General features: G+C 37.9%; 2 protein-coding genes across 3 annotated transcripts; one reads left to right on the forward strand and one right to left on the reverse strand.

The window, feature by feature from the left end:
- The first annotated feature begins 315 nt into the window (after positions 1-315).
- Positions 316-7092, forward strand: LOC135468201 (eukaryotic translation initiation factor 3 subunit K-like). The gene is made up of 8 exons (XM_064746323.1): positions 316-375; positions 1119-1217; positions 3098-3218; positions 4267-4341; positions 4590-4656; positions 5479-5556; positions 6113-6238; positions 6969-7092. The coding sequence occupies exons 1-8, from the start codon at positions 323-325 to the stop codon at positions 6998-7000; spliced, it is 651 nt and encodes a 216-aa protein (XP_064602393.1). The 5' UTR covers positions 316-322; the 3' UTR covers positions 7001-7092.
- A 1391-nt stretch (positions 7093-8483) lies between these two features.
- Positions 8484-12610, reverse strand: LOC135468903 (translin-associated protein X-like). Of its 2 annotated transcripts, none has more exons than XM_064747370.1 (4): positions 12564-12610; positions 11489-11699; positions 10103-10242; positions 8484-9197 (listed from the first exon to the last, which is right to left on the reverse strand). In XM_064747370.1, the coding sequence occupies exons 1-4, from the start codon at positions 12586-12588 to the stop codon at positions 8692-8694; spliced, it is 882 nt and encodes a 293-aa protein (XP_064603440.1). In that variant the 5' UTR covers positions 12589-12610; the 3' UTR covers positions 8484-8691. The 2 variants fall into 2 exon arrangements, with proteins under 2 accessions (XP_064603440.1, XP_064603439.1); XM_064747369.1 differs by having other exon boundaries at positions 12537-12599.
- Between the last annotated feature and the right edge of the window lie 169 nt (positions 12611-12779).

Consider the following 12779-nt stretch of genomic DNA (forward strand, 5'->3'; position numbering starts at 1 on the left):
AAAACTGAGGTGAACTGAAAAGAGGCCGTATTTCACCGGTTATGGGTGACCATTTGCCACGTATATAGACTGTCGTCCGTTTTTTCGGACTAAATGTTTGTTTTGCATTTTTAACACAACATAATGTCGTAAAGCGACTACATAACTGAATGAAAGAATCTGATGCAAATTCTTTCGTCTTCAACGTATGTCACCATCACATTCTCTAAATGCATTTTGCTATCTAAGATGCGACTTTTGCTATTTTCTAAAAACTTTATCAATCCACCAGTACCGACATCTGTGTAGGCATTTAATTTCAGTTTACGGCATCAACGGCAAAATGGCGGAAGCAATGAGGTCTCATGTTGGGGCGCTTTTGAAAGGAATTGATAGGTTAGATTGGTCATTAGACTGGCTATAGGGAAGATTTCATCAGCCAGTATTTGGTTAATGTCAATTTCGTCGTATTTCATGTGGTGTTTTCATATTTCAGCTGCCTGCATATGTTTGATTGAAGATTAAAGATAGTACCATAAATGGTCCAGATTTCGTTCTGACCCTCCCGTAGATTAGGCTATATTGTGTGTGACACCTGGGATACAATATATCATGGTGTTTTTCTCCATGCAAAAACAGATTTTACCACTATATTGCTGAAGGAATGTTTTTTTCTAGACTGGAATAATTTAACATTTGTAAACTGTTGTGTGCAGTTTTGGTTATACCGTAGAGGATATCTGCATTTCACAATGAACATCTGAGAAGCGGGTTAACTTCAAAGCAATAGCCTAAGCTTTACAACACCCTACAATCAGTGGATTGACAAAAGACTAGTGTTGCAAAGACTGGCACTATTGGTATGTGTTTGTCTTTGTTTTCCATGTAGCAATGTGTGGATGGATGTGGGTGTACCCCAGGCTCTGCTGAGTTTCCTCCAACAATGCTGAATGCCATCATATGAGTGAGACTATGGTGTAAAACACCAATCAAATAAATAAGTCAATTTTAGTCTCTTGGGGAGGAGAATTGTACTGTTTGTAAGCTTAGTATGACATCTAAATTGTCTCTCATGGAGACTTGCAAGTGTCGAAGGATGTAATCATTACCTTATTATAATTTGTTGTCATGTGTTTCAGATACAACCCAGAGAATCTTGCCACCTTGGAGAGATATGTGGATCTTCAAGCCAAAGAGAACACATATGATCTGGAGGCCAATTTAGCTGTCCTTAAACTGTATGTACATGCCAACAATCATAAAAAAAACATTGGGTGTGAGTGGGAATACATTATTTTTGTAAGCTAGAAAAGCATTTATATTCAAGTCACCTCCCCACCCCCCCCAAAAAAAACATATTAGCTTACCAGAAATCATAACCTGTCCAGATCTGACAACATTCCTCTGATACACCAAAACATGACATGCCCTTGTCTGTGGTTAAATTTATTGACAGTTTATGGGTAGACTTATTGTGACATTGGTATTAGATACATGTACTTGCTTTCAACTTAATAACAACAGTTATTTTATGTAGCGTGAATATTAGATTTAGGTTACGTTTATGATAACTATAACTTATTTTCAAGGGCGAGACAGCACTTGGCTAAAATTATATTTCAGTCAAAAGCTGGATACTCAAGCTGTCTAAAAAGTATTGTACTTCATTATTTTTAGAACAGAATGACAAGACTGCACAAATGGCTGGTGTGATTCTAGGTATCCATCTTGAGAATATTATCCAATCAAACACATTACTATCAGATATGTCAGAATACACTGCCTAAGCTGTGACGTGGCCATTACCCATTTACTCCATGCAGTGACATTATAACACAGAACTACTGCATTTAGATCTTTCACAATGATTTAGTTACATGTAGCTGAAGGGCCATTTTGCTCAGTGTTGTGGGACAGGCCTGTATCATTCATGGACCACCACAGGCATAAAATAAGTTGATTTACAAGCTGTATAATATTCAGCAACACCAAATAATGTCACATACCAGTAAATTGTCTCCACCCAAACTGCATTCATCTCCCCAATAGATCCTATAGGCTTACTTAGTTACGCTGTTCATATTATACAAATACATTTTTGTCTTTTGTTTTAGCAATTAGTAAACAGTTTCACTGTGAGAAGATGCCATCTCACCAGACAACACTTAAAATGAACTAAATTGTGTGATAAAATAAATTAAATCTAATAAATTTAATTAAATTAAAAATAGTATCAATTTTTTTCTCTGAATTTATTACAACTGAAGTATTTAAATTTTGTTCCTTTGCATTTCTCGCATATAAAGGATGTTTTTTTCTGTTTTGTTTTATAAAATGCTGTAAAATTATTAAAACGCAGTATTCAAGCTGAGGTGCTTCCTCTGACATCCGCGATAACTAGGTCAGCACTGCTCTCATCTTAGAAGCCACCACTACAAAACTGAAGCATAAAATCCAGCGACTGTCAAATGCCTAGATCAGCTTCAAGGGTGCTTAGATTTATTTTAAAAATGAGCATGAATCTAGTTGTGGAACAATCCTATCATAATTTTGAAAACATTTAATAGGGGTCAAAATCACCAGCACAACCCCTCCGGAGGCAACCACCTGAACCAAGAGTACCCGGTTGTGCATTTACAGGCAATTTAAACAAGGCGGCTGGAATTCCTTGTAAATGCTATAGCAGGCCTACTGTATCAACAGTTCAAGCAGTGGAAGAAATATTCTTCCCATATGTTCAATTTCAGAGAAAGCTACATGTATTTATCACTTTCCGAAGTCTACACCTTTTATCTGCCACAGGCTTCTACTTAGACTGTTATACAGAAAATACCTTTGATGTTAAAGAGTTAGAGTAAACGTGATGTCACCTTGCCCTCGATAGTGGAGACGTGCTAAAGCTGTGTTGAGATGAAGTTTCACTAAAGTTTTACTGGGTTGAAAAAAATTTTTAAAAAATATTTAATGCCAGTTTAAGATACCTTGAATGGTAGTCTTTTGGTGACCATAAATATTAGTCAGGTGCTGTCTTTCACCTTAACAGTATCGATAAATATAAATTGTTAACAATTTGAAATTTTCACTAAGTTAACCCTTTTAACTCTTGGTCTTTTGGCAGGTATCAGTTCAACCCTAACTACTACCAGACCACAGTAACAGGCCAGATCTTATTAAAGGCTCTCACCAACCTCCCTCACACAGACTTTGCCTTGTGCAAATGTCTAATAGACCACATACATGTATCCTTTCTTGTTAGAGCCTGAATATGAAGTAAGGAGAGGTGTTGTGAGAAGAGGATCAGATGCTGGCAGTGGCTGTGTCCAGTTTGGTTAAAGTTTTTGGCCAACCATAGGTTTGCAGTGGTGAACCATAGCACACAAATAGCCAATCATTGATAGCAATTTGCTTATTGAAGACCAAGGAAGTTTTTTTACCTCATAGCTCAACATTTCCTCAGCCATACACAGGGTTGCAGGTGGCACCCATAATACATGGATTGCCAAATGCAATTCTCGATTTACATGTCAAAGACCTCCGTGGTAAATTTGTGTGCGAACTCCCCACAGTGTCTTTTACTACCGCATTGATTTACAACTAAATTTCAAATTTATAACATTTGAAGTCACTGCTCTCCAATCCTTATGCATAAGATAAAACAGTCATAGTTGTGACAGCATAATAATGTTCGCCTTTCTTGATGATCTAATGGCAAGATGTTAATGCTATCTAATATGTGTGAATGACAGTGTCAGTCATTCTACTTTATTTTGGTTTTGAGATCAATATTTCTCTCTAAACTGTTCTGTCTATTTACATATGTGTCACTCAAAAACCTTTTGTGCCAGAGTGTGTATTTTTGTCTGGGGCAGCCTCTCTGGCAGGTGACCTGAACTCTTACCTTAAGATTTTGTTTTTGTCATCATGTTTTTATGCTACTTGCTTTTAAACGATTCTTATTCGGTTTGTTGGTTATGGAATTTGGAGGTATGTAGTAATGTTGCCTTTGCCTGGATTACAGAAACAGGAACCATACTGGATCAGTTTTACCAACTTGGTATTGGCAAGACAAGAACTGAAGTATTGTGTTTAGTACACCGTACTTAAGGTGTTATGGTGTTTGTGTTTTATATCATATTTTTCTTCAGATGTCTCAGATTTTTATCTTTACCTTCATGCATCATACTATAGGTTATAACTTTGTGAGTGTGAACGGTGGTTTGTTGTAACCGCAGTGTGAACTACCTATCAAATAACTCTGAAGAGTGCATGACCCTTAACTAATATCAGCAAGAAGAGGAGCCTATATTGAGGATCCTGAATTTACACGAGCTCTTGGAGATGTGCCAGTTCAAAGAGTTCTGGGTAAGCTTTAGTTTTCTTCAGGGTGTCAAGGTAATTTTAAGCTAAATGAATTTTCCTGTGCTGACTATATTACTATTTCCATGTAGATTTACTCCACGGAGCAACCATCTGTTTTAATAAGCTGAATGATAGTTGTTCTGCACTAACAATTCCGTTAATTATTCTGGTCTAGATAAGAGAAACTTTCAAAAACAGAACTGTTTCTTGTCTGCATATCAGATAATCTTGTATTTTGTTTTCATCAACAGAGAGTTATTAATGAGGACCCAGACCTAACAGTGGGCATCATCGGGTTTGAGGATTCTATAAGAAAGTGTAAGCATTTCATCTGTGTAGTTTTTCATTTCATCCACATTGATAAAGCTCCAAATGTTATGACTGAAAGTACATGTGTAATTTTGGGGGAAGAAGGCCACGTGTGGTCTAGTGGTTAAAGTACATGCCTTTCAATCGCAAAGACACACTAGGTGCAGGTCCAAACTCGGCCTTGGTCAGAGAATTTGTAGATCCTACCTGCTATCACTTCTTGTGTAACCTTGGTGACAATAAGTGGTCGATGATGCTCGTGTGACCGTTCATGCAGTCAGATGTTTGCTGAAGACCTCTTGTCCTTCACTAATATAGTGTGCATATCGTTGGTCAGTAATATTTGATGCTTTACCCTGGGCTTCAGTTTCCTCCATTGAAATTATAAATAAATAAATAAATAAAAATATTTGATGGTTTACCCTGGGCTCTGGATTCCTCCAGTGAAATTCTAAAGAAATTAAAAAAACAAATGAATAAATAATTTTAACTGAAAATAGTGGTTTTCATCAATGAGATTATCAATAAATAAATACATAAATGCTGTTCATGTGTTGAAGGTGTTATTAAAGATGTGTATGCATGATGAAAATGCAATATTATATTCTTGACAATAATAACATTGCAAAGTCCCAACTTCTGGAACACGAGACATCACACGTTAGATAGTTCATATAAAAACTGTCTTATCATTCTAATAGAGAAAAATTCTTGAATATGTTGTAAGATAAATAAAGATTGTTCAGTTCGCCAGGGTTGCCTATTGTTAATAAATTAGCAACAGACTGGGTTATTATTACAGGCATAATGACCTTCAGTTTGTAATTACAGTTGTTTGCCACGTGGTAGGAATTACCTATCAGACGATATCCTTTGCATCGTTACGAGAGAATCTGGGCAACATTCCAGGTAAGTCCATGTTTGTATCTGACCTTTATTGTCAAATCCAGGGTTATCTCCCCTGAAATGTTCCAAGCGCAGTTGTTATATGTAGTGACATGTACATTATGAAAGCAATTACTAGTACACAAAATGTATTTGGATTCCTTTTTGTAACTGTGTAATTGCTGAAGTGCATATATGAGTATACTCTAAATTTAATGCTTGTGCCTAGATGTAGTAAGTTCATATTGAATATGACAAGTCACACAAGTTGTGAGTTCAATCCCTGCCTTGGATGAGTAGTTTTTAGATTTCTCAGCCATTTCTGAAAGTTTATGGTGTATTGGAGACAAAAGCAGTGGATGCTTTTCTTGTTGAAGCTTATGTTTGTTAAAGCTCACTTGTTTTCTTCCAATGTTGTGTGCAAGTTTGTGGGTACATTGTAACTTGCCCAGGTCAGATTCCTTTTCCCAGGCACTCTGGTTTCCTTCACTCAGTCACATCTATGAAGAATTCTTGATTTGGCCATTATACAACAATTAAATTCATAAATAAATATATCAAGTTTTTCAATTCTGTTCAGATTTCCAGGTCAACCAGTGGATAACAAAATATGGATGGCGAGTTGAGTCAGACAAGATGATTTTTATTGCCAATCAGGAAGAAAACATTAAGACAAAGAACATCACAGAGAAAATCTCATTTGAAAGTAAGTTTCTTGTCATATACAGTATACTGATTGTTCTCCCCACATAATGGCCCTCATATTGCTGCTGTGACGTTAAACCATAATCATTCATTCATTTATGTGATGGTATCTCTCATTCATGAGTTGTCATACGACTGAAAAATTGTTAAGTATGACGTTAAACCACAAGCACTCACTCACTCACTCATTAATGCACTTGGGGGCCTCTGTGGCTCAGTTGGTTAGCGTGCTAGCGCAGCATAATGACCCAGGAGTCTCTCACCAATGCAGTCGCTGTGAGTTCAAGTCCAGCTTCCTCTCGGTCGTACGTGGGAAGGTCTGTCAGCAGCCTGCGGATGGTCGTGGGTTTCCACCCACCATAATGCTGAGCGCCGTCGTATAAGCGAAATAATCTTGAGTACGGCGTAAAACACCAATCAGATAAATAAATAAATACATTAATGAGCTTGAAGATGTTTGAAATGTGCAATGCACTGCTTGAGGTTTTGCAGAAAAATTTTAAGGATAGAATTACCTTAAAATAATTTTCTGTGTAATAACAGTTTCTTGTCCCTTTGTCGTGTTTGTCCAAGACCAGTAAAAGTAATGATATTGTGGTCACATATCTACATCCTTTTTACGCCATTTCTTCAAGCATAAGCAGTTTTCTGCTTAGAGGAATCATGATGTAAAGGGCTTACAATGAAAATGTGTTCCACAAGGTCATATTCTTTGTTCTCTTATTTTGTAGGTGTAGCTGCTATCATGGCTAATGCAAGATGATCACATCATAACCGAAAGTCATCATTAGTATGGAAGAATACTGTAATATGTGTGGAGGTGGGGATAGAAGAAATAAAACGCATGTCAACATGCCTGTTGTGTTTTGTGTGAAATCTGTCATTCAACTGAAGTATTCAATAAATTTATTACATGCTGTAGCTCTCCAGCCCCGGACAGACAGTCTGTAGATTTTTTCCTGCATTCACTGCATGGGGCAAATAAGCAGTCATCGATGCTCATGTGGCATATGTACTTCAGTAACTTGACATGGATGAGTGTTTTATGCCATTTCTCCAGTTTCCTCCACCCATAAAACTGACCCCCATGGGACAAGTGAGAAATTCAGTATGGTGTCAACAATTACATGTAATTAGAATAATTAAAAAAAAAACATGTCTGTAGTTTCAGATGTATCAATATATCTTCAGGAGGTATTCGATGTTATGCTGGCTTCCTTGGTGGTTACCTGAAGATTGCATATCTGTGGACACTGCAGTCATTGGTACAAATCCAGTTCATTGATTAGGGAGGTATCTTTATGATAGAACAGTTTTGAACCCTTGAAAAAAGGCTCCCATGATCCAAGTAGAACAGTGGCAAACGGATTCTGATGTATTTATTGTATCGCTTGGATGATGAGATGAGAAAATTAAATGATGCTACAGACTGTCCTCCATTCTCCATCCAAACTTGGCTGATGTAAACTGCGATATTTGATTGTTTACAACACCATACTCAATAATTTAAAAGTATGGTGTAACATTTCAGTTTACTTTGATTGGAATTGCTTAGGAGTTTTCTTGGACATGTCTGTGGCATGCAAATCACATAAGGAAAAGTTCAACAGGAATTTGCCAAAGGTCAGTGGTCTACCAACAAAACTACATGTATAAACCACCATTATACGTGTAACAGGGTGAAACATAGTGTGGTAGATCATTTAGTTGGAGTTCACAAAACACTGATTTATCCTGATGTAGTGCTACCTCACTGCTTTGCCATGCTATAGAAACCAAATGTACCACACTGGGGATGGTTTACATTAGTGTTTGGCTAATCCCCTTGTACTGGCCAACTAGTAAAAAAGTATGAGAACCGCCTCATCTTCATTTAACAACAGTTTTTACACCACTCAGCCATCACAATATTTGTTTTTTTCTGTAGTGGCCAAGAGGTTCTGGAGTGAGTTTGCCTTTCAATCACTGTCACACGAGACAAGGGTTTACTACCTATCTTGGACAGCGAATTGACAAGATGTGATCGTGAAGAGCAGACGATGCCTTAAATGTGTATATGAATTTGGCTTGAGGCAACTTGTGGGCAATATATGTCAGATGTAGAAAAGTTTACCAGTTAACTAGCCCAGGGTCGGTGGTTTACATCGAGTGATCCAATTTCTTCCACCCATAATATCCTCTCTGGCATATTATAAGCAAAAAAATTCTTAAGCATGGTGTTAAATAATGATAAAAAATCAATTAAATTTCTTTCACCTTGGATTTATTTATTTATTTGAATGATGTTTCACATCATACTCAAGAATATTTCTCCTGTACAACGGCGGCCAGACCAGCTACGATGAGAGAAGAAGCTCTTTTGTCTTGGATGTTTATTTAATAGCACAGCAATTTACATCTGAATTCATTTTAATCAGATTGTCAATTCAATTCATCATATAAGATGGAACCCTCTCAGTTGTCCAGCATTTCGCCATGATCCGCTGTATAGGGTCCAGGGTCTGTTTTCAGCACATCTATCAACATGTGGGTCGGGATCTCTGATCCCCGCACCTGGAGAGTATAACATGCTGTCTCCACCTTCTTCAGACTCTGTCTTAAAACAGTCAGCTTCCTGGATAGCTCTCTGGAGCTATTTTCAAATGACATGAAAGCCCTGTGGACAGTGCGTAGAAAAACACACAATTTGAAAGGAGAAGTTATGTCCCCTGATCCAATGCAGTTTATGGCAATACGCATGAGCTCTCCAGTGAGATCAGCAATACCCAGCATGTAGTCTACTGGGGATACAAACACACTGACTGACTTCTCTGGGTCATCAACTGCAGTTCCACTGTCATCACAGTTGTCATCGGGTTCCAGCTTAAAATGTAGATCTTTGGAGACTTCAGCCAGACTAACCAAAGTTTCATCCTGAAGATAGTGTAATAGGGTCACTGCCTCAATGTATTCCTGAATACCTGTAAATACAAAACACAAAAAGAGCTTGTGCAGACAAGATTACACTGAATTACAAATAAGACTGAAATGTGGCTCAGACATGTCAAAGATTAAAATACTGGCAGCAAATAAATGTATATATGTTTGCATGAGTTGTTATGTCGTCCTTAACAATTTTTCAAGCCAAATGACACCATGTTTGGTGTGCATATATACTGTCTTCTTGTGGCAGGGTGAGTCACATTACACTGAACTCGGTCCTTTTCCCAGGTCTGTTCCCTGGCTCTAACATGGCAGCAACACTTACCATTTTTAACTCTTTGAACCTGGATTTGATTTCAGATCTCCCAACCTTGAGACAGACACTAACCATTACCCCACCGAAGCATTCAGACAGCAAATAAAATCTGGAACTATTGTAATTGACTTAATATTTCAACCAAGTTTCTCATTTTGCCTTACTCTATTAAAGAGTTGCCTTGATCTTAACGTGTTAGGATTGATTTATTTCATTGGTGCTTTATGCTGTACTCAGGAATATTTCAATTATCCAACAGCGGCCAGACTGGTGAGAGGAAACCGGACAGAGCCTGAGAGAAACCCATGACTAATGAGTGTGATGAGGGTTCTTACATCAAAGATATATTTCAGCAATTAAGGTACAAGTATTATGCTATGACCTTTGTTTGCCTATAAAAATGTACTTTTTATAAGTAAGTACAGTACTAAAAACTTGTAATGCCAAGTAAAGCATCCTATATAACTTGATGTAAACCAAGCGGCAAGAGAAATGTGTAAATATGAGATGCACACTCACTTCACAGGATCACGTTGCTGTGCTAGAGTGAAGATATTTCCACAAACACATGTGACAGCTTATATCTGGTTTAATCTACCTAACATGCCTTAGAAAATGACCACCCACCTGGGGAATAGGCTCGCAGAAACTGGTAGGGGTCTTCTCCAGCCAGTTCCCGAGCAATTAATCGACATTTAGACTGACGAAGCTCATGTAACTTCTCTCGGGCTTGCTTCAGGAGATTCTCAGCTTCTTCATCTTCAGATCTTACCATGAATGATAAAATATCATATCAGTATATGTCCATCACAAACAAACTAGGCAAAATAGGTCCAGTTTTATACACAGATGGCCTTACTTCTACTGGCATATACATCTCGCTACTGTGTTGGATTATGCAACACTTTTGAAAACATTCAAAGAATTATTAAACATAGGTAGGGAACTAACTAGGCTTCATGTAGTATCATGTGCTCTTCTCACATCTTTTATCAACATCAACCCTCCTAGAATACACCACATATAAAATTCCAGCTGGGTGGAACAAGGTGGTCTGAGCCGTTAAATTTTCAGCCCTGTGCCAGGAATTTTTTGACTACTTTAATTTCTCTATCTTTTCACATGTTTGCAAGGGGTTTATTCAAGCATATTCTGAAGGCATTACTCTTTGTAGGCTGATAAAATGACACTTTTTGTGAAGACTTTGCTCCAGTCAATCCAACCAATATAGTTTTGTCTCCAAAATCAACTTACAAATGTGCACAGATTGCACTGAAAGTGGCTCTTCTATATGTGAAAACGTTGAGGAATTATGATATTTCTTGTTCTCATCATTCTCAGTGAAAATGGAAGTAGAATTCACAGTGCACATGATGCAGTTCAGAACAGTTACTATGGTTACCCATTAAACTCCTTACAGCATGTGGACTGCTCCCTACATTCCCTTCACATCACTGCCACCACTAGCAAATTTTATACAGAAATCATGAACAACACCAAGGTCACTGGGGTCACGGTGATGTCATGAAACACAAAACTTTGTCTCAATCTTTGTTTCTAACAATACTTAATACACATTCATTCTCTCTATCAGAGGTATGCACAACATGAGTCTAGCCAACACCTAAAGCAATATGTTGTATAAATGGGACATCACCTTGAGCGGTTTCACCTGCCTTACGTGGAGATACACAACACATTAAGGATATTCTTATAAGTAAGACTGTAGGGCATGACCTAATTGTCAAAAATCATGCCTCCTCAAAAGCGTTTACTGGCCACTTTCCGCACAGTTTTTGTTTTCTTAGAAAACATTATCAATACCACACTGTTAATCTAATTCATTTTCAACAGTTATTTTGTCTGGATTATTTCTTGATAAAATTTTTGTGCTACTGTCTGTATCTGAAGTCTCAGTCATTTAAAAGCAACTATAGTATGACCCACCCACTCCTAAAATCAGGGCGACATTACGACCAACAGATATTTTCAGGATAGTCTAAACACACTTACCCAGACACCCTTTGCAGCAGGAAGATGACTCTCTTGCTTTCGATGGTGACATCACGGCTCAGTTTTACCAGCCTCTCGTAACGATCATGCTTCTTGTCTAGGTCAGCCTGATATGTGTAAAATGCTTGGACAATCGGCGAACAGTCGTCATATTTCTTGGCAGCACTGGAGGACTGATTTCCTGGCTGTTTCCTTCTATGTCCTTTATCATCTACATAAAGTCAATAAAGGACATTTTGAAAGCTGCATACAACATGTACACTGCACACACACACACACAAAATAGCCTGTATCATTGTACCTATATGTAAGCTATATGTATGGTCATATCTAATGAAAGAATGAGGATATTTGAAGAACAATAACAAGTTACTTTAACTGGAACGTTAAACATCATTGACCTGGAAAATGTCTGATGTAAACAAAGCAGCTTTAAACCTAATTGAGAAATCAATAATATTTGGTCTTTTCAGACCTTGGAATTTCATATTATTAGACATAAGACATCAATGTACAGTGTCTATGTACAAACATCTGTCATCCATAGTGTTAGAGTAATAATACAGCCGGTGGACTCCTGTAACTACCACTAACCTAGTCTGTTACTGTTGCGCCAATCTCATCTCTCAACACATACTACAGAACGAGTAGACATTAATTAAGAGCTGCTGCTAGCGTTTTAAATTAAACTCAGTCTTATGAATTGTGTCTTGCACGGTAGCAAAAACATGTCTAATTTAATAGGTCATGTTAATTGCTACTAGTCTAGAGCCTAGTAGGCTTTATCACGGTACACTAAGCACGCATGGAACTGGATCGCCTAAGTGAGGCTGACATGTTCACGGATTCAGCCCATACACCTATCGAGAGGCAAAGAGTCACTAGTATCCACCATCACGGTGTTGTTGTTGTAGAGAACACTTCCACAACGGTAATGCGGCACCCCTGTCGTGCAGATCTCTATAAGTTCTTCTGGGCCTTACTTACATTGGTAAAGGACACATTAGTGCAGAAAAAGAAATGAAATTGCAACGAAGACTGCACTTACAGGGTTGAGCACGCTCAGACCTTTTACCTTTCACTTTCTGTTCAGTCGACATTACTTTCGGGCTGTACCTCTCCCACTGGTAACCAGCTTCTACGTCACAAACTACAACAGCACCCATTAAGCGGATGGGGGTCCAAATCGCCCTTTGATTCTAAACCATTCCGATTTGACCAGCCTGCGGAAATCGATCAAAAAGTAGTAAATATTGAATTTGATAAGGTAACGAGTTCAATAAAAATAACA

This window comes from Liolophura sinensis, chromosome 6 (genome assembly GCF_032854445.1).
Source record: "Liolophura sinensis isolate JHLJ2023 chromosome 6, CUHK_Ljap_v2, whole genome shotgun sequence".
NCBI classification, from domain to species: Eukaryota; Metazoa; Mollusca; class Polyplacophora; order Chitonida; family Chitonidae; genus Liolophura; species Liolophura sinensis.

What these genes read in the sequence shown, in the direction of transcription:
- LOC135468201 (XM_064746323.1), top strand. Translation starts at nt 323, where the DNA reads ATGGCGGAAGCAATGAGGTCTCATGTTGGGGCGCTTTTGAAAGGAATT. An exon ending in CTTTTGAAAGGAATTGATAG is followed by an intron (nt 376 to 1,118) that starts GTTAGATTGGTC and finishes CATGTGTTTCAG; the next exon opens with ATACAACCCAGAGAATCTTG. An exon ending in AATTTAGCTGTCCTTAAACT is followed by an intron (nt 1,218 to 3,097) that starts GTATGTACATGC and finishes GTCTTTTGGCAG; the next exon opens with GTATCAGTTCAACCCTAACT.
- LOC135468903 (XM_064747369.1), bottom strand. Translation starts at nt 12,588, where the DNA reads ATGTCGACTGAACAGAAAGTGAAAGGTAAAAGGTCTGAGCGTGCTCAA. An exon ending in GTCTGAGCGTGCTCAACCCT is followed by an intron (nt 11,700 to 12,536) that starts GTAAGTGCAGTC and finishes GACTTTATGTAG; the next exon opens with ATGATAAAGGACATAGAAGG. An exon ending in TCTGCGAGCCTATTCCCCAG is followed by an intron (nt 9,198 to 10,102) that starts GTGGGTGGTCAT and finishes TTGTATTTACAG; the next exon opens with GTATTCAGGAATACATTGAG.